Source organism: Geotrypetes seraphini, chromosome 4, assembly GCF_902459505.1.
Source record: "Geotrypetes seraphini chromosome 4, aGeoSer1.1, whole genome shotgun sequence".
Lineage (NCBI taxonomy): Eukaryota > Metazoa > Chordata > Amphibia > Gymnophiona > Dermophiidae > Geotrypetes > Geotrypetes seraphini.
Window position 1 is genome coordinate 226,359,542 of NC_047087.1, and position 21,369 is coordinate 226,380,910.

The following is a 21,369-nucleotide window of genomic DNA, read 5'->3' on the forward strand; positions in this document are numbered from 1 at the left end:
GAAGCAGAGACTGGGCATCCCTCCTGCCGGGGGATGTCTTGGGGGCTGCAGCAGGAGGAACTGGGCACTCTTCCTGCAACAGATATTTGGGGGGAACTTCGGGGTGCTGGCAAGAGGGACTGGGCATCTCTTCTGCTGGTAGTCTTCATGGGGGGACAAGTTCCTGCCATTGCCATAAACTGATCGCGGCAGGGAGATTCCTTTGCCGCAGTCGGTTCAGCTGCCACGTCTATTTTAAATGTAGGCCAGCATTTTGCTAGTCTATATTTCAGGTGCCTATCATGACCCTAAGCACACCTAAAGCCACGTCCAGGTGAACCAAGCCTACGCCTAGCTTTGGGTGAGCTTAGGTGGCCCTACGTGCCTTCCTAGGCTTGCAAATATGCAAACAATGTAGGCAGCCTGCTTCAGGATGTTTTTTAAAAAAAACCATGTGTCCTGATTGGCTGGTTAGACAGCAGTAGGTTGCCTACCACCGCCTACAATCGGGATGCCGTTTATAGAATTTGCCCCAGAACGACCAGAAAGAAGTGTAGAAAATCTGTTTTGAGATTGTCCACTTTGGCGTTTTGGACATCCATCTTTTTTGATAATAAGCCCCATACTGTACCACCTGTCTATCACCCTTAGACATTTTTCTAACCAGCTAGCTCAGAGAGCATTGGTAAGGATGGCAAAATTTAGTTTTGATCCTAAGAAAAGATGATCACTTCAAGGAAGAATCTGAACTCTCTAAAGGGGATTTATTTAAAAAGATATCAGTCAAGCACAATATAAAAGACCCTTAGTTTCAACAGTTTTGTTTAGAAAGGATTTGCTGGATCCACTGATGGGCAAAATTTTGTTCTTGGACTATATTTTTAATGGAAAGAGAATTGTTTGTTCATATTGCCATGCTGGGTGGCTTTAATTACCAATTTGTTACCCCCTTCCTCTGTCTACACTCTGAAAGAATTTTTATTTTAAGTGCCAGCAAAATGAAAAAGGAAGCCATGGGGTCTCTGATGATTTCTCTATCTCTCTCCTTAAGCCTCCTCTTATGTGTAAGGGCTTTTAAAGGCAGAGGGTACCAGAGTTGGAAGGGCTAATGCCTATGGCCCAGATTCTTTAACAGGTATCAATTTTTTTAAAGCACTGGTAGGGTCCCAGTTAAAAACTTCATTCAAATGACATTTTTAGCTGAATTTCAAGGCACCTATCGGCGCTTTAAATATTGGCGCTGGAATTGCACCTACATAGGAACTTTAGGCCACTTAATGCTAGGGTTGCCAGAGTTTCCAATCGGAAAATCCGGACCCCCGCATGCCCCACCAGTTCCACCCATCCCCCACCCTGTAACGCACTAATCCCGGCCCCCCGGCCCACCCTAGCCCTTCCCCCCGCTGCCTGCTCTTGTCGGGAAGGGAGATAATCTGTGCACGTGCGGATTTCCTCCCTGCCTGACGCGATTTGAGGAGGCTTTTCGAAACCCGGACAAAGTGCCAGGTTTTGAAAAGCCATCCGGGACCCCCAGATGTGTCCTCAAAAGGAGGACATGTCCGGGGAAATCCGGATGTTTGGTAACCCTGCTTAATGCTGGAAGTGGTGTTAGGCGGCCTAAGGCACCTCAGTAAGCACAATTTAAGGCACAGATTTAGGCAACGGAAATGTAGGCCTGGAAAACCTTGGCCTACAATTCCGGTGCCTATCTTTCGTGGAGGTACGATTCTCTATACAGCATTGTCATATGATTGACATATGATTGGCAGCCGCTTTTTAGAGAATTCGGGCCTACGTGCTTTACAGCATAAGTTGTTTAGTAGATTGCAAGTATTTAACTGAGTATTTTTTTAACTCAGCCAATATACTTTTAACTGAACCAGACTGTCATTCTTCTTAATGTGTCTTATCTGCCAGTCTGTGGCTACTGGCAGAATGCCAGCATGATGGACAAATTCCCCAGTAAACTAGACTTCTGTGGTACCCTGTAGTTTTTTTCAAAGGGTCGCTGGGATCTCATACTCATCATACATTTCTCTGGAATTAAATCATAATGTTTAATTGATACGTGCCTCTTTCTTAACCCTGTCAAGTCTTATAATAAGATGTTTAGTACAATACATTGGCTGGACTGTTAGAATCCAACCACAGTAATAAGTAATGACATTTCTCAGCACAAAGGCAGCTCCCAAACGAATTGGTGACAAGTATAAAAGGCAATCTATCCCATGTAAGCTTTAAATGCGGTCTGAATTTTACAATTACATGTCCTAAAGCCCATTATTAGACATGAAAGCAACTCGAAAGGAAGCAGTCATTGCATCAGTACTAATACCAATTATAGGAAACATAAATCATTCACATTTTTGTTCTTTAATAAAAATCAGCCTGAATTTGTGTTTGAAAAAAGAATAGAGTAAGTGTGGGAACCTAATGGAATAGAAGAAAATAGAATAATTGGGAGCCACTGTCTTTTTGCTTTTGGTAGAAAATCATTTGAAGAGACAGGTCTGAAGTTGAAACAGCAGAAAGCCAGAAAAGTTGTAATTTGGATGTCTCCAGTTGTGACTTTAATGGTGTTTGCTTAAAGAGTTTGCTTTTATCTCCGCAGACATACTTCAATGACAATATCCTCACACTGATACGGACGTTAGTGACTGGAGGAGCCACACCGGAGCTAGAAGCACTGATTGCCGAAGAGAATGCACTAAGAGGAGGTTATAGCACACCCCAGACGCTTGCAAACAGAGACAGGTGTCGAGTCGCTCAGTTAGCTCTCTATGATGGGCCTTTTGCTGACCTTGGGGTAGGTTCAGGATTAAAGAAATAGAATTCTTATATTCAATATCCTGAAAAAAAATAAGAAAAGATGACTTAAATCTATGGCACTCACCAAGAGACTAGCAGAATAATAAGGAACCTCAAGCCATAAATATATACATAAAGTGGGCCAGGGCTCATATGCAAGTGACACTGTCACCGACTGCTTAAGTGCTTTATAATATCAGCTTCCTTATTTCTGTTTGGCAAAGACACAGAGTGCACACACAAAAAAAGTTTCACTTGCAAAGGTATGCTTTAGTGTGTTGCTTCGGTAAATTTAAATTACTCCATTTGCAAGCTTTAATTTTCCAATGGAAGATGAGAGATTTGCATAGAATTTTGTTTGTTTCAATGCAAATTAAATAAAGTCACAATATCATTGTGTTCTGTATGATGTCATAAAAAAACAAGAATCACTATTGGTGAGGTCTACTATATTTTCCATTATTCTTTCCCAGGATGGAGGCTGCTATGGAGATCTGTATTGTAAAGCATTAAAAACTTACAATATGCTATGCTTTGGAATTTATCGATTGAGGGATGCACATTTAAGTACACCAAGCCAATGCACTAAACGGTATGTTTGCACAGATTTTTCCATATCTTTGAGGTGGCTTAAGAGAAGTGTTCAGTTTCATTAATTATATTCTGTAGATTGGTCTTAAAGAAGTTAACCCCCCCTTTATCAAGCAGTGTAAGGGTGTTTTATTGCAGACCACTGCGGTAAAAGCTCTTAGAAACATAGAAAGATGATGGCAGATAAGGGCTACAGCCCATCAAGTCTGCCCACACTATTTACCCACCCTCTTAAGTCTACTGACCCCCTAAAGTATAATTGCAATTATACTGTCACTCTACTGACCCGCTCATTCAAGTCCATACCCTAGTGACCCTATCCCTTGGCATGACCCTCGTAGGGATCCCACATAGGTATCCCATTTGTTCTTGAAGTCTGGGATGCTGCGTGCCTCGACCACCTGCACTGGAAGCTTGTTCCAATGCTCAATCACTCTCTCCGTGAAGAAGTACTTCCTGGCGTCTCCACGAAACTTCCCTCCCCTGAGTTTGAGCGAATGTCCTCTTGTGGTCGAGGGTCCCTTGAGAAGAAAGATATCATCTTCCACCTCGACCCGTCCTGTGATGTACTTAAATGTCTCAATCATGTCTCCCCTCTCCCTACGCTCTTCGAGAGTGTAGAGCTGCAAATTGCTCAGTCTTTCTTCGTACGGGAGACCCTTTAGCCCCGAGACCATCCTGGTGGCCATCCGCTGAACCGATTCAATTCTGAGCACATCTTTACGGTAATGTGGCTTCCAGAATTGCACACAGTATTCCAGATGAGGTCTCACCATGGCTCTGTACAATGGCATCATGACTTCAGGCTTCCTGTTGACAAAGCTTCTCTTGATACAACCTATCATCTGCCGTGCTTTAGATGAAGCCTTCTCCACTTGAGTGGCAGCCTTCATGTCAGCACTGATGATTACTCCTAAGTCTCGTTCTGCCGTAGTCCTGGTTAAAGTTTCTCCATTCAGGGTGTAAGTTCTGCACGGATTTCCGTTACCGAGATGCATGATCTTACATTTCTTGGCATTGAAGCCCAGCTCAGAAAACAGGGGAAACAAATCCACAAAATACAAAGGAACAAATCTAGGTGGAAATGTCCAATCAGAAAGGTACACAAAAAAGTGTCTTTCAACTCATCTGATTGATCCAAAATCTTTATTCATCCAAAGTAACTCAACGACCCGACATGTACAGGTTTTGGCCTCACGGCCTGCATCAGGAGTCCTCCTGGACTGGACAATACCAGGGAAGTGGAATTCAGAAAGGTCAGTCGGATTTCATAACCATGTACGCAGGTCATGCTCCATAGTGTCCTGTAGATTGTAGTCGTTTACTATATTGCATAGTTTGGCGTCGTCAGCGAATAAGGTTACCTTACCATGAATCCCTTGAGTCAGATCCCCAATGAATATGTTGAAGAGGAGTGGGCCAAGGACTGAACCCTACGGCACTCCGCTTGTCACCTCCGACATTCTAGAGAGGGTACCGTTAACCACTACCCTCTGAAGTCTGCCACTAAGCCAATCTTTAACCCATGCAGTTAGAGTCTTTCCTAACCCCATCGAATTCATCTTGTTCAGCAGCCTGCGATGTGGGACGCTGTCAAAAGGAGCGTCAGAGCTTTAACCGCAGCAGTCTGCAATAAAAAAACTTTACGTAGCTTGATAAAAGGGGGAGTGGGGGTGTCAATGACTGAATTTTTGAGATGTGCCTGGCAATCAACATGTGATATTGCATAATTTGACATGGATTAAACTATTATTCTATACCAAAGGGGCTTGCACTGAGGACTACTAACACTTTTGTATGAATGCAACCAACATGGGGGAAGCCACTGCTTGCCCTGGATCGATAGCATGGAATGTTGCTACTCTTTGGGTTTTGGCCAGTTACTAGTGACCTGGATTGGCCACCCTGAGAACAAGCTACTGGGCTTGATGGACCATTGGTCTGACCCAGTAAGGCTTATGTTCTTATGTTAAATTGGGCATGCGTTCCAAAAGTATACAAATAACCTGCAAAATATTCAAATAAGATAATAAGGAACAAATCTTATATCAGCAGAAGGTTTGTGTTTTAGGCCCCACCACCCTCTCGCTCATCACAAAGAAGGCACAATCCTTTTCTTCAATAGGCAGTTCCATCACCTGATTATCCAGTGAAGATGTCATGCTTCCTTTGAAATCTTCTCCTCCCATACAACTCAAACCTAAGGTTACAACCTCCCTGAAATCCCAACGGGTGATGAAACTCCTACCCCCTCCCCTCACACCCTCAGCAGGATGAAAGCTGCTGACCTGCCTCTGATATTACTGCACACTTCCAAATTATATCACCTAGTTCCACTTTGTAGAGATTTTGAAAATTCAGATAAGCAATATCACAAAAGTTCCTTTTTTTGTGTGGGATCAAAATGTCAACTAACTTAAATGACCACTGAGGTATTTTACATTGCAAAAGGCTTCCTGCCTCCTCTGCAGCTATTTGCATCCATTTGGGTTGGGCAGTGAAGTAGAGTTCTTTTACCTTGTCATGTGCTTCAGAAAGAAGTAAAAACTTACTAAAATCATATTACGAAAAAGAATTAATCCCTGAGGAGGGAATTCAATAAATGACGCTGAAACTTAGGCACCAAAACAATTCAGTACTAAGGGCCGGATTTTGTAATTGGTGCTCAAGTTGGTGGCCGCCTTAAAAGCAGCTGCTGATCACCTATCAATCATTCCAGCGCGCCGGTTACAGAATCGAGCCAAGATAGGCAGCTGAAATGTAGGCCCGGAAAACCCAGGCCTACATTTCGGCCGCTTATCTTTGCCGATAGACCGCAGCAGCTGATCGAGACAGGTGGATCCCCCCCATCAGCCGAGCGGCAGGGACTCCCCAAAGTTGCAATTTTGTAACCAGTGTCCAAGTTTGGGCGCTGGACACAGAATTATGGTTTTGGGGAGTTCTGCCACTCAGCTGATGGGGAGGGGTGAATTTCCCTGCCGCGATCAGCTGAGAGTGGCCATGGCAGGGAAACCCCAAACCCCACTGCAAGTCAGCCAGCAGGAGAGATTCCCACTCCCTCCTGCCGGCACTCATTCCCCCTGCCCTGCTAACATCCCCGGCAGGAGGGATACCCAATCCTTCCTGTCAGCACCTAGTGCTAACATCCATGGCAGGAGGGATGCCCAGTCCTCCTGCCAGCACCTCCCCCTAATTTCCCCAACACCGGGGAGGGGCCTAAAGCCTTGATTGGCCCAGGCACCAAAGGTCCCTCCCATAGGCGCCTGGGCCAACCACAGTCTTGGGCCTTCTTCCCATTGCATTCTGGGATGCACTGGGAGTGGCCTAAGACTACGATTGGACAGATCCCTAAGGCCCTCTCATGGGGGTGTTTGGGGTTGCCGGCAGGAGGGATTGTGCATCCCTCCTGCCGGGGCTGTTTCAGGAGCTGCCAGCAGGAAGGATTGGGCATCCCTCTTGCCAGGGATATTAGGAGGAGGTGTCAGCAGGAGGGATTGGGCATCCCCTCTGCCGTAAATGTTAGCGGGGGGAAGAGGAGGAAGTGTGAATCTCCTGCCGAATGATTTGTGGTGGGGTTTGGAGGCTCCCTGCCACGGCCACTCAATCGATTGTAGCAGGGGAATTCCCACCTTTCCAATCAGCTGAGTGGCAGGGACTCCTTAAAGCTGTGATTCTGTAACCATTACAAAAATCTTGGCTTTGGGGAATCTCTGATGCTCAGTTGATGGGGGAGGAGGAATTCCCCTGCTCTGATCGGCTGCTGCGATCTAGGCAAAGATAAGTGGCTGAAATGTAGGGCTGGGTTTTCCAGGCCTACATTTCAGCCACATATCTTGGTGTGATTTGCAGCTGGGTAACCACTTTATTTTATTTATTCATTTATTCATTTATTTATTTAGCCCATCCTCCCAAAGGAGCCCAGATTTTTATTTCTGTTAGGCAGCAGTGAAGTTTTTTTATTTGTGTATCTCGGTGTTGACCTAAGGCAGGGGTGTCCAATGTCAGTCCTCGAGGGCTGCAATCCAGTCGGGTTTTCAGGATTTCCCCAATGAATATGCATGAGATCTATTAGCATACAATGAAAGCAGTGCATGCAAATAGACCTCATGTATATTCATTGGGGAAATCCTGAAAATCCAACTGGACTGCGGCCCTCGAGGACCGACATTGGACACCCCTGACCTAAGGGAAGGTAGAGCTGTATGTCATCTGTGTGCAAGTGTATTTTGATTTGGTATTTTTTTGTGATGCCGAGTACTGGTTTGACATATAAATTGAAGAGGAGTGGGGATAATAATGCACCCTGGGCACTCCGTAATCGAGAGAGTTTGGTTCTGATAAAGAGGGTTCCGATAGTACTTTCTGAGACCTTTCGTTTAAGAAGGAGAAGAACCATGTCAGTGCGACATCATGGATTCCAATAGAGTGTAGTCTGGATAGGAGGATTGAATGATCGATAACATAGAAAGCCTAACGCCACTTCGGGCATTGGCCATGCCTACTTTGGCGTTCCACAGCCTATAGTGGCTACCTAGCCACGATTCCAGCAGCCATTTCAGCTGCCTTTTATTTGGGTGTCCATAAGCGCTTCAGTACTTCCATTTTTGACTGCATTTTTCAGTTACTTAGGCATCGACAGGGCACCTACTGATGCCTAAATTTAGGTGCTCTTTGTAGAATTTCCTCCTAAGTGCTATTCAGAAAAGGATATGCACCTTATAAAGAATAGCACTTAGGGCCAAAGTCTGTAAATGGCGCTGGTAGGCGCCCAGATCATGCCTACCAGTACCTAACTTAATTACATTAATTGGCTTTAATGAGCGCGTAATTGAATGCACCATTTAAAACCGATTAAAACACAATTTTAAAAAAGTAGGTGCCGCTAGGTGCCTACTAGGGTAGGTGCTGGAATTGTACCTACAGCATGGCACTTAGCAGCACCTAAGGTCAAAGCAGCTTTGATTTAGGGGCGAAGATGATCTTAGGTGTCACTAGGCACCACTAGGTGTGATTCTTCAAAACTTTTCGGTGCCTAAAATGTAGGCTTTTAAAACCCTAGCTTACATTACCAGCGCCTAAGTTTTTTCATAGGCTCCAGTAGCCACGATTTTGTGAACAGCACCTCCCCCTAACATCCCCAATACCGGTCCTCACTGTTTTTCTAGACACTGGCCAATTAAAGCACCGTTTACAGAATCTGGACCTTACTGTCGATTCTTTACCTAACTTTTGTGTGCCAAAGTTATGCCTCCGAGAACCTAGTATTAACCCAAGTTAGGCAGTATTCTGGATGCATGCAACTTTTCGGAATGTCCCTGAAATGACCATCACCATGCCTCCCCCCCCCAATTGAGATATGCACCTTTGAGATGTGTGCGCAAATTTCAACGAGTGCCAACAAACATCAATAACTGTTTGTTATCACCATTTATTGATGGTTCAGAGCTCATTATCTATGTGAACATCACGGAAGCGCACCACTTAAGGTACAATATATAGAATCTGGGGGTTAGTGTGCAGTTACCGCAGAACATATTAAAGCATTTTAAGGTATTTTGCCTGTCTGTAGATGCTAACCTCTGTGTTACCAAATATTTTAGAAATATTTTTGGGCGGGGGCATGCCATGGGTGAATAAACATGTGGATAAAGGTGAACCGATTGATGTAGAATATCTAGATTTTCAGAAAGCTTTTAACAAAGGCCCTGTTTTACTAAGGTGCGCTAACCGAATAGCATGCGCTAATCGATTTAGCGCACGCTAAACGCTAACACGTGCATATTAGTCTATGGACGTGTTAGTGTTTAGTGCATGCTAATTGGTTAGCGCACCTTAGTAAAACAGGGGGAAAGTTCCTCATGAGACATTCCTGAGAAAATTAAAGAGTTATGGGAAAGGAAGTAATATTCAGTTGTGGATTAGGAATTACCGTATTTTCGCGGATATAACGCGCGCGTTATACGTGTTTTTACGTACCGCGCATACCCCTCGCGCGTTATATGCCTGAGCGCGGTATACAAAAGTTTTAAAACATAGTTCCCACCCCGCCCGACGCCCGATTCACCCCCCCAGCAGGACCGCTCGCACCCCCACCCCGAACGACCGCTCGCACGCGCTCCCACCCGCACCCGCATCCACGATCGGAGCAAGAGGGAGCCCAAGCCCTCTTGCCCGGCCGACTCCCCGACGTCCGATACATCCCCCCCCCCCCCGGCAGGACCACTCGCACCCCCACCCCGAAGGACCGCCGACTTCCCGACAATATCGGGCCAGAAGGGAGCCCAAACCCTCCTGGCCACGGCGACCCCCTAACCCCACCCCGCACTACATTACGGGCAGGAGGGATCCCAGGCCCTCCTGCCCTCGACGCAAACCCCCCCCCCCCCCAACGACCGCCCCCCCCAAGAACCTCCGACCGCCCCCCAGCCGACCCGCGATCCCCCTGGCGACCCCCACGGCCCCCCCACCCCCCTTCCCCGTACCTTTGGTAGTTGGCCGGACAGACGGGAGCCAAACCCGCCTGTCCGGCAGGCAGCCAACGAAGGAATGAGGCCGGATTGGCCCATCCGTCCTAAAGCTCCGCCTACTGGTGGGGCCTAAGGCGCGTGGGCCAATCAGAATAGGCCCTGGAGCCTTAGGTCCCACCTGGGGGCGCGGCCTGAGGCACATGGGCCCAACCCGACCATGTGCCTCAGGCCGCGCCCCCAGGTGGGACCTAAGGCTCCAGGGCCTATTCTGATTGGCCCACGCGCCTTAGGCCCCACCAGTAGGCGGAGCTTTAGGATGGATGGGCCAATCCGGCCTCATTCCTTCGTTGGCTGCCTGCCGGACAGGCGGGTTTGGCTCCCGTCTGTCCGGCCAACTATCAAAGGTATGGGGAAGGGGGGTGGGGGGGTCGGGGGGGTCGCCAGGGGGGTCGCGGGTCGGCTGGGGGGGCGGTCGGAGGTTCTTGGGGGGGGCGGTCGTTGGGGGGGAGGGGGGTTTGCGTCGAGGGCAGGAGGGCCTGGGATCCCTCCTGCCCGTAATGTAGTGCGGGGTGGGGTTAGGGGGTCACCGTGGCCAGGAGGGTTTGGGCTCCCTTCTGGCCCAACTACCAAAGGTACGGGGTGGGGGGGTCGTGGGGGTCGCCAGGGGGGTCGCGGGTCAGCTGGGGGGGCGGTCGGAGGTTCTTGGGGGGGCGGTCGTTGGGGGGAGGGGGGGTTGCGTCGAGGGCAGGAGGGCCTGGGATCCCTCCTGCCCGTAATGTAGTGCGGGGTGGGGTTAGGGGGTCGCCGTGGCCAGGAGGATTTGGGCTCCCTCCTGGCCCGATATTGTTGGGGAGACGGCGGTCCTTCGGGGGGAGGGATGTATCGGACGTCGGGGGGGGGCATCAGGCTTTCAGGATGGGGACAGAACTTCAAGGGGGGACAGTGCACGGAAGTCAGGGGGGGTAAACGGAGAGTCGGGACAGCGCACAGAAAGTCAGGGCGGGCGAAAGGAGCGTCGGGCAGCATGCGCGGTATACCTGTGAGCGCGGTATACCAAAGTTTTTGTATATATCATCGTGATTTCTGCGCGCTATACCCGTGTGCGCGTTTTACACGGGTGCGCGTTATATCCGCGAAAATACGGTAGTTATTGGACAGAAAACAGAGGGTAGGGTTAAATGGCTATTTTCTCAAGCAATGAGGTTAAATACTGGGGTCGGTACTATTTAATTTATTTTATAAGTGATCTGGAAATTGAAACAAGTGTGGTGATTAAATTTGCAGATGACACTAAACTGTTCAAAGTTCTTAAAATGCATGAAGACTGTCAAAAATTGCAGGTAGACCCTAGGAAATTGGAAGACTGCGCTTCCAATTGGCAGATGAAATTTAATGTGGACAAATGCAAAGTGATGCACATTGGGAAGAATAACCAAAATCATAGTTGCCGAATGCTAGTGTTCATCTTGGGGGTCAGCGCCAATGAAAAAAATCTAGGTGTCGTTGTAGACAATACGCTGAAACCTTCCAGCCAATAGGCAGTGGCAGCCAAAAAAGCAAAGAAGATAGTAGGAATTATTAGAAAAGGGATGATAAACAAGACTAAGAATGATATAATGCCTCTGCATCATTCCATGGGGTAACCTCACCTTGAGTATTGTGTTCAGTTCTAGTCCCCTTGTCTCAAAAAAAGATATACCACAACTAAAAAAGACTCAAAGAAGAGCAACCAAGATGATAAACAGAATAGAACTCCTCTCATATGAGGAAAGGCTAAAAGAGGTTAGGGCTCTTCAGCTTGGAAAAGAGATGGCTGAAGGGTGATAAGATCGAAGTCTATAAAATTCTGAGATGTGTAGAACGGGTATAAGTGGATCAATTTTTTTACTCCATCAAAAATTACAAAGACTAGGGGATACTCAATTAAGTTACAGGGAAATACTTGTAAAACCCAACAGGAGGAAATATTTTTTCACTCTGAGAATAGTTAAGCTATGGAACACATTGCTAGAGGATGAGGTACAAGCAGTTAATGTATCTAGTTTTAAAAAAGATTTGGACAAGTTCCTGGAGGAAAAGTCCATAGTCTGCTATTGAGACAGTCATGCTTTCCCTGGATCAGTAGCATGGAATGTTTCTACTATTTGGGTTTTTGCCAGGTACTTGTGACCTGGATTGACCACTGTGAAGATGAGATACAGAGCTAGAAGGACCATTGGTCTGACCCAGTAAGGCTATGATTATGTTCTTATGGGTGTAAAGTGGGCATTCTCATGTTATCCAGATAGCATGTTATGATTAGCATATGCTAATTGGATCATACATAGTTAATGCAGAAGAATTTACTGTCTCCTGAATAAGAGGCAGTAATTGCTCCTGTGTAAATTCTTTGCAGGTAGTGCCCACTAATGGTAACATTAGCAATTAAAACAAAATTAAAAAGCCCTAAAATATGCTATGTTCAATCTGGGCTTAGTATGTGGGAAAGGCCTACATTAACGCATGCTAAGCCCAGATTTTACCGCAGCTTATTAAACAACCCCAAAAGAGTAAGGGCAAGATGTACAAAGCTCCGACACCACAGTATAAAATACCATGGTGGGAGTGTTCTTTTTTTTTTCTTTTACTGTGATGTTCAACACAATAGCATGCAAATTATATGCATGCTATTCCTGCAGGACATCACCGATAAATGGGGGAGGAACTGTGCCTGGCGCTTGCTCAGAAGAGCAATTGCTAGGCACAGCTCCTCCCCCATCCCTTATGTCAAATTTATTGCTGCTCTTCCAGCTGGCTGCCAGTCGGCGGCTTCGGGGCTTCCCCTGCCACTAAATTGTTTATGGATTCCCCTGCTAGTTCAGCCTGGAATTTGCCTTAGGCTCCTGAGCCACCCAGGGCTTTAGACCCCTCCTAGTGCATCCCAGGATTCACTGGGAAGGGAAGTTCTGCCATTTGAAGGGGTAGCCTTTGAGGCAGGAGGATGTGGGTTTATGGACTTCTCTTTTAGGAAATTAGCCAAACCTTTTTTTTTTTTAACTCTGCTAAGCTAACCAATTTCGCCACATTCTCTGGCAACAAATTCCAGAGATGAGAGAAGAAATATTTTCTCCAGTTTGTTTTAAATGTACTACTTAGTAACTTCATTGCATGCCACTTCCGGGCAAAGCCACACTCACACTTCATCTGGACATGCTTAATCTGCACATCTTCTTAGATGCACCACAGATGCCTTCCTCACAGGTGTCCTTCCTTGGCAGCATTTTTTCTAAAAGTGTGCATCCCAATTGGCTTCTGGATGGCAGTAGGATGCCTACCGCCCCCTAAAATCGGGACACACAGTTCAAGAATCAGTCTCTTAAGTGTATAGCCCTCAATGGAGACTGCCCCAGCTTTATCGGTTGGGCTGATAAATTTTCAGTGACCCAGCCACTGCTTAACACTGCAAATGGACTGCAAGGAATGAACCTAGGGATATGAATTGGTTTGAAATTACATGGGAGACGCTTCTCATTTTAATTCATGTCATTTTTACCCTAAAATGACACGACAAAATCTGGAATTGGAGGAAGGGGATTCTGTGCTGGAAACGGTATGTGCTCTTCACTACTGGGAAATAGTCCACACTCTTTCATAAAGAGTGCACTGTTTCTGAAGAGTATATATTCTTTTGGATAGTTCATATATGCAAAAGTGTGCCCTTTTCCCAATATTACACTTCTAAATGGATTTACTCTTTCTTCTTTGGAATCTTTCTAGTGACAACCAGCCACTGTCAAAAACACAATACCAGTGTGACACCATTTAAATTCCTGTGATCTTATACAGCTGTTTCTGATTGATTTAAATTTTTGTCTTCAGGTTTTGACAGTATTTCTTTCTTTTTCAGCTACGTAATCACAAACCCACCTTATGAGTTTGAGCTTGTTCCAACGGACCTAATCTTCTGTTTAATGCAGTTTGACCACAATGCTGGCCAATCCCGGGCCAGTCTATCCCATTCCTCCCATTCCTCCCACTCTTCCAGCAAAAAGAGCTCATCTGTTCACTCCATCCCAGCGTCAGCAAACCGACAGAATCGCACCAAGACCAGAGATTCCCGAGACAAACAGAAGTATGTGCAAGAAGAAAGACTTTGATATGTGTGCCCCGATGTGTGTACAACCGTAACTACTGCCCACTTCCCTCACTTGGTGTTTCCTACAGTGGCGTTCTCCCTTTTTATGTTTCCTTTAGTGCTCCTTTATCCTTTATTTTTATACCTAATTTGCATTTTTAACAAACGTGCATAATGCTAGTTTTACTTTGCTATCATAAAAATATTAAAGTGCTACAGATGTCATTGGAAAACCTTTGAACAACATCCTAGCTATATTCTATTCCACTTCAATTTTTGTAATTTCTGTTCTCATTAATTGCCAAGACTCTCTTTATGAAACCAAAGCTGTTTTTGTGTAGAATATTTTGAACTTGCCAGCAATCCATGATGTTAGTCTTTTTCAATTTGACATCGCATTCTGTTGCTGACGAATGGATTGTGATGTCACAAATGAAAAGCTATACTAGCAATAAGTGTCAGGATAACATTATCTTGTTACCCACAAATATTCTTTTCAATTTATATAGCGCTCAATGTTTAATGAAAACCTGATTTTTCTTTTCATTTGGAATAAGTTGCCATTTTATGCACTTTTCTCTAGTTTCTATAAATGTAAAGAATATTTTGAAATGCATAAGAGTAAATAAAGCAATAAGAAAATACTCCAGAAAGTTCTAATTTCACTCCATGGTGATGACGTGATGTTCTCACTTTATCGCCGAGTCTACCAAAGGAAAAATCAGGAGATGATGATATAGCGAGCATAGATTGGGATTTAAAAGGATTTAAATAAATAATAACAAACTACACACATTTCTACAAAAAGAGTAAAAATCCTTAAAAATGAACCCCATAAGTATAAGCATATATAAAATTATATACTGTATGTATGTATATATATATATAGAGAGAGAGAGAGAGAGACAGTACATGCACACACATACACATCTGTTATAGAATGGCATAATAACTCCATTACAATTCTAGTTTTATAACAAAATGATAAACACAAGCATATAGCCTATTGAGTTGAAAGTGAACTCATTTTCAAAGTTTTTCCCTTAAACATCAGTAGCTCTTTAAGTACAACAGCAACAATGCAGATCGACCAAAAGTTATTTATGAGATTACTGGGGAAATGACAATACAATTACTGAAAATCATAAATAACTCCTGGGAGTAACTACTCCGCTTACCCAAAGATGTGTTTAGATTTTAGTGTCAAAGTTCTACCTATCATCTTCTTTTTATTTCTTTTGTTTGGTTGCATTTTTAATATAGACATGTGGCTGTGTTATGGCTAGTTTTTATTTGGGTTTATGGTTTTATGGTCACATAATAAATGAGCACATTTATTTGAACTACTGATTTATTTCCAGGCTTGATTCACCCAAAATAATTTTGTTCCCTGGAGGCCAAAGAGCAAAACATATTCAGGCATTGATCAATGGCAATGGTCCTAAAAGGAGAGAGTTGGCTTTAAAATGGATATCTATTATGATGTTAACATACAGGAAGACACCATATGAGGGGGTGCTTGAAAGTTCTCAGCTCACCCAACTAACTTCCAAAATTCTATGTGTTATTTTGCTACTGTAGCTGAAAAGAGTGTTATCTTATTTCATTACGTGCCAATTTGCAGAAATTAAATTCTACGTTTTAACATTGTTTCAGATTTTTGATTGATCCATATTCACATCATTCTCTTCTTGGTTGGGCTGAGAATTTTTCGTCATGCCCTATGTACAGACTGCTGCTGGAAGGCTTTTCTTTTATTATTTTTAATTTTTACTGCAAATTCACAATATTACAGAAAATGCATTATGAAGAAGATTTAAAGAAAACGGTGTGCTATTGAAATATCTATATAAAGTAAACAAGTTGCATCAGTTACTTAAACATTTTGGAGAATATCTCTGAGCAGTGGCGTACCTAGGGTTTGTGGCACCAGGGGCCCATCATTTTTTGACCCCCAAGTAAAAAAATATTTTTTGTAATAACCATGAAATGGAATAAATGGTCAGAATAGAAACAGGCAGTGAAAATTTTATTTTATTGAACCTCATATATGTAACTATTATTCCAAATATAACATAGCATAAACTTCTGGCCACTTCATTTTTAAGCTTAGATCTTTCCTTCCAAACCAGAGACCTTGCTAGATGTCAAATACAGAACAAAGTAACTTCACATGGACTTAGCTGTGCAGGAAATGTGAATCTCCTCATACACCCACCCTATAGTGCAAAAATGTGCAAAGTTCTGCTTTTTTCTTTCGATCACTACATAGCCTAATGCCACACAAGCAGCGCTGTTACAAACATATTCTGAAGGTCAATGCTAATGTTTACAAAGTTTCCTTCCTTGAACCACAAGGAGATACTGACAAACCACTGGAAGAGATCCCAAAACAACTACCCAGGCACAACACCCAAAGACCCACCCAGTGTGTGAAACAGTTGAGTGGAGTGGACTAACTGGGGGGTGGAAATGGGCCCGGAGTTTGCTCAGCAGAATTTCCCAGACCACCTCTTCCTCTCAACACATTGACACGCTGCCACCACCACCACCACCACTAGGAACACCTCACCTGGTAGACCAGCAATGCTTATAAACTTTATAAAACACATTATTATATTTTCTTATAAAGCACATATTTTAACTGAACTCTCTGACATCCTCAGCCTTGCCATTCACAAAAATAGAAGGAAGAAAAGTTCCCATTTCCTGCTGTCTCATGTCCCCGGCCTATACAATATATTTCTTCTGCAGACCCTTCAAAAGTCTGACCAAATCCTCGTTTCACTTGCATTATAAAGTACTTAGGATGCCATCTCTCCCCATTCCCAGGTCCTAAAGTCTAAGATAGTAGCGCAAACTAGTGCTGCCCGATTCAGGAAAAAAACATTTGATTTGATTCGATTCAGCCTATTGAATTGGTTTTTCGATTCAATTCAATTTTCCTGCCCAATTGGGTGTTTTTTTCAAATATCCAGGTAGGTTTATTTTATAGCTTTTTCACCCCCTTTGGCTTCTCCTAACCATACTGGTGCTGTGGTGTAAACAAAATAAAGAAACAAAAAGGACTTTTCCTCTCTGTTAAATCCTAGCTCACGTTTGCGGTCTAGCACCAGCTCTGGCAAGATACACTTTTCAAATCTGACATATTGTAATCACAAAACTGAAAATAAAATTATTTTTTCTACCTTCAAATTTTTTCTACCTATTCAAATCTTGTTGTTCCCAGGCTCTTGTTGTCTTGCTTGCCAGGGTCTCCTTCTTTCTCCATGCTAACCATCCATCTGCAATCTCTGTCCTACCCTTCCGTTTCTCTTCCCTCCCCCGGAGGTCTGGCATCTTTCCTTTTTTTCATCTCCATCAACAGATTCACCTTTTCTCAACTACCCTTTCATATAGCATCTCTCCCTCCTTCCCCACCACCCCAGGGTCCACCATCTCTCCATTTCTTTTCCCAACTATCCTCCTATCCAGTATCTCTATCCCCCCTACACACCATCCCTTGTGTTCAACTGCTCTCCCTTTCTGTTCCTTCCCTCCCTAAATCCCATTATCCACTATCACTCTCCCACTCCTCTGTTTTTAGACCCATTATTTCTTCCCCCCCAAAGTCTGGCAGATGCACGTATCTTTGAACCCCACCCTTCCCTCCCTCCCTCTGTGTACTTCTACACCAGGAACCCCTCCCCTGAAGGCCTGTCCCCCCCCCAAAGGACTGCACCTCCCACCAAAGGTCTGTCCCCCCTGAAGGCCTGCACCCCACCCTGAAGGCCTACACCCCACCCCTGAAGGCCTGCACCTCCCCTGAAGGACTGTACCTCCCCCAAAGGTCTGTCCCCCCGAAGGCCTACACCCCACCCCTGAAGGCCTGCACCTCCCCTGAAGGACTCTACCTTCCCCTGAAGATCTGTCCCCCTGAAGGCCTGCACCCCCCTGAAGGCCTACACCCTACCCATGAAGGCCTGCACCCCCATCTGAAGGCCTGTCCCACCCCTGAAGGCCTATACCCCCCCACCCCTAGAAAGCCTGTGTGTTCCCCTCTGGCCTCCCGTGCTTCCCTTTACCCGATTGCAGCAGAGAGCAGCCTGCAGAAAAGATCACAGGTACTTTAGCGATCCTTGAAGGTTGCCATAGGCCTCAGGAGCTGTCCTTCTGCCGTGGTCCCGCACCACCTCTGACATCAGAGGCAGGATTGCGTCAAAGGGATGACAGCTCCTGAGGCCTATGGCAACCTGCAAGGATCGCTAAAGTACCTGCGATCCTTTCTGCAGGCTGCTCTCTGCCACAATCAGGTAAAGGGAGGTGCAGGAGGCAAGGGGGGAAGCCGGACACTGCAGCACTTCCGACTGACCCTGCCCCCTTGCCCTCTAAAGCAGGAGAGGCAGCGCTGCCAACAAGAGGCAGCGCAGCTGATCCTGCTTTAGGGGGCCATGAGAAGAGAAGTTCCCGGGCAATGACTCCTAGGCCGGGAGCGCCCCCCTCATGGCTTGCACCCAGGGCGGACCGCCTCCCCCCCCTCCCCCGGTACACCACTGTCTCTGAGTTTTGGCCCACCCTTTCATTTTTCCCCTAACTTTTACAGTGTAGTTCAGTTTAGATTCTATTTTTTATGCAGAAAAGTTTATAATTTTAGTTGCAATTAATTGTGTGGGGCGTGCTTCCGATCAAATAATTTGCATGAGGACTGTTTAGTGAATTGGTCGCCTGGCAAGACTTGGCCACGGATCGCCCACGGATTGGAAAGGTGAGTTTAGGGAATCTAGGCCATAGTCGCAAGCCTTCAACTTCATTTTATTTTAAAACATACCTGTTTACAAAGGTTAGATTTGATTGCTATATGGCTGAGCCATATAAATGGTTTGGAACATACTGAAGAATGGACATGTGCTATTCAGGCATCTTACACTTAGTTGACACATCTCAACTAGAGCCTAATTCCATGTGCTGATAACATGAGAAAATGATTTTGTATATTGGTAAAGGAATAATTAAGATTAAACATACTGTAATTATGAGTTCAGGTCAATCACGAAAGCATTAAAACCTTTAATAAGGGTAGTCAAGTTAGTCTGGTAAAAAAGTGATAGAGATGAGGCATATTATAGGCTAACCAATTTATTGAAGCATGAGCCTTTCATCTGATGCATGAAGTGAGGTTCAGGATGTGGGTAAACACACATGAAAGTGCATGGAGGAGGGGCTGGAATACAGAGTAAAGAAAAAGTACTGAAACGTGCATGGCAGGATGTGGAATGGGAGTGATCCTCGCAGCATAGTTTAGTTAATTATTGAGTGAAAACTATTCTGAGGTTATCCTGTCTTTATTAAATTCATTTAAGGCCATGATTCCATGGTCCCTATTCAGGTCTACAGTGACGGAGTTAAGCTTTTTGATGAGTTCCAAATCAGCAGTTCCATGCTGGAGTGTCCCTTTGAAGATTCTTTTCAGGAGTAAGCAGACCTTAAGGTTACATAGGGTTAGATTCACTAAACAAACCGATCCTATACCGAGCGGTTTGCGACCCCTTTGTGACCCGATTTTCCTCCGACCCAATATACTAACCTCTGTCCCAATCATCCTCCAATCCATGCATGCAAATGAGGGGAAACAGCATTCAAATGTAGGCAGGCAGCGATTCACTAAAAAAAAATTGAGGGACACCGACTGGGCTAAGCGATCCAAAAAAATAGGTGACTGCCGAGAACCAGTCACTCAGGTCCTTTCCGACTGCCCTGCCTTCTGCCACCCTGCTTTCTGCCCTGCTTCTCTGCTCTCTGCCCCGATTTGCTCTCTGGCCCGATCTCCTGCCCTTCCCCGCAGTGCAAGCCCGTGGTTTTAACCCACAGGTTTAAACCACGGGCTTGCGAAGAAAAAAGAAAAAAATATCCTGCTCTGCCGGGCACGGAGGGCCAATTCTAATGTCAGATTCATGGCTAACTACAGGTATCAGTGACTTCACTAATCTGAGTTCATCCTGTTTATGTTCGCTATCAGTCACCACAGTTATCAATTAACTGAACTATGCTGCTATGATCACTCCCTTTACACATGCTGTCCTGCATTTTTAATACTATCTTTCTACTCTGTATCCTGGCCTCTCCCACATGCATTTTCATGTATATTTACCCACCTCCTGAACTTCATTTCATGCATCTAATAAAGTGGACTGTGGTCCTCAAAAGCTCATGCCTCACTGAAATGGATAGTCAAGAAGACACCCTCTGCTTCTGCCATTTTAATCAAGCAAGCCGTGACTAAACAAGTGCACCAGGCCTCAGTTTTACATTTTTAAGCATAAGCCACAATTATTTTATTCACTAAAGTCGATAAGGGGGAAGTTATCAATGTGGGCTACCGTTAAGTCAGATTATTTTGCACAAGTTGTAGTAAGATAACCTGACTTAACAGTAGCTCATATTGATAACTTCCCCCCTAAATAACTTCATGTTCGAATTTATCTACTGGTATTTATAATCTGCCTTTATGAAGAGATTAATCCAATGCAGTGTACAGCGGTTAAAACTTAGCATAAAACAATTATGTTAACATTATAAATGACCAAACATAAGCAATAATATCCCCCCTTACAAAACCACATTAGGCTTATTTGTCGCTGGCCATGCCGGTATTACCCCTGATGCTCATAGAATTCCTATGAGCGTTGTACTAATATTGCTGTGGCCAGAGATAAAAAGGGGGGCAGGACAATGAATGAGGTAAATATCGAGATGGCAAATTGGTTCCTAGTAATACGAGAAAAAATGAAACGGTATAAGAAATATAAACATTTAACAGCACCGTAAAACAATCGTATATGAGAAAATTTGTTAATATCATCAGAATACAACTGGTCCATAATAATGTTTTTCAATGTCCATATTTTGGGTGAATCAAGCTCTGAATGAGTAATACAATCACAGTAATGAATTAATCTTCATCAAACTATTATTTTCTTTCAGCATATTATATAGATCACTGTTAAGACACTTTCTTCTATAATAAAGTCACAGCAGAGATTTTTTTAATTTTTTTTTTAAATTTTTTTTTTTGCAAAAATGTTTACTGCAAAACACTTTTGATTTGGAGTCTGCTGTAAGATTTTTTTTCACTTTAAAGCAGTAAGATATGAGAAACCAGATTTTATTTTAGCTAAAAGGAAAAGATGTATGTGTCAATTTTTAAGTTGCACATAGGGATTACAATCCTAGGGGTATAGATATACTATTATTGAAAAAAAAAACCATGTTATTTTATAGTTTTTCATTTGCTGGTCATAGTGCATACTCTTTGCAAGGAGAGTGCATGCTTTCCCGATGGTGTGTATATGCAGACTTTCAGGAAAGAGGGTGAAATCTTAACAACACTGACCCCCCCCTCCCCCCAAACCAAATAAAACAATGCTTTAAATG

General features: G+C 44.4%; 1 protein-coding gene across 4 annotated transcripts in view; it reads left to right on the forward strand.

The window, feature by feature from the left end:
- KCNMA1 (potassium calcium-activated channel subfamily M alpha 1) overlaps positions 1–21,369 on the forward strand; it is a 1,372,671-nt gene that overhangs the window by 1,262,412 nt on the left and 88,890 nt on the right. For 3 of the 4 annotated variants that reach the window (XM_033940852.1, XM_033940853.1, XM_033940854.1), the window contains 3 exons: positions 2,591–2,785; positions 3,261–3,379; positions 13,732–13,956. In XM_033940852.1, coding sequence (XP_033796743.1) covers positions 2,591–2,785; positions 3,261–3,379; positions 13,732–13,956 — 539 coding nt within the window. Of the gene's footprint in view, positions 1–2,590; positions 2,786–3,260; positions 3,380–13,731; positions 13,982–21,369 lie in introns of those variants that run through there. The other variant, XM_033940855.1, reaches the window with a different exon arrangement.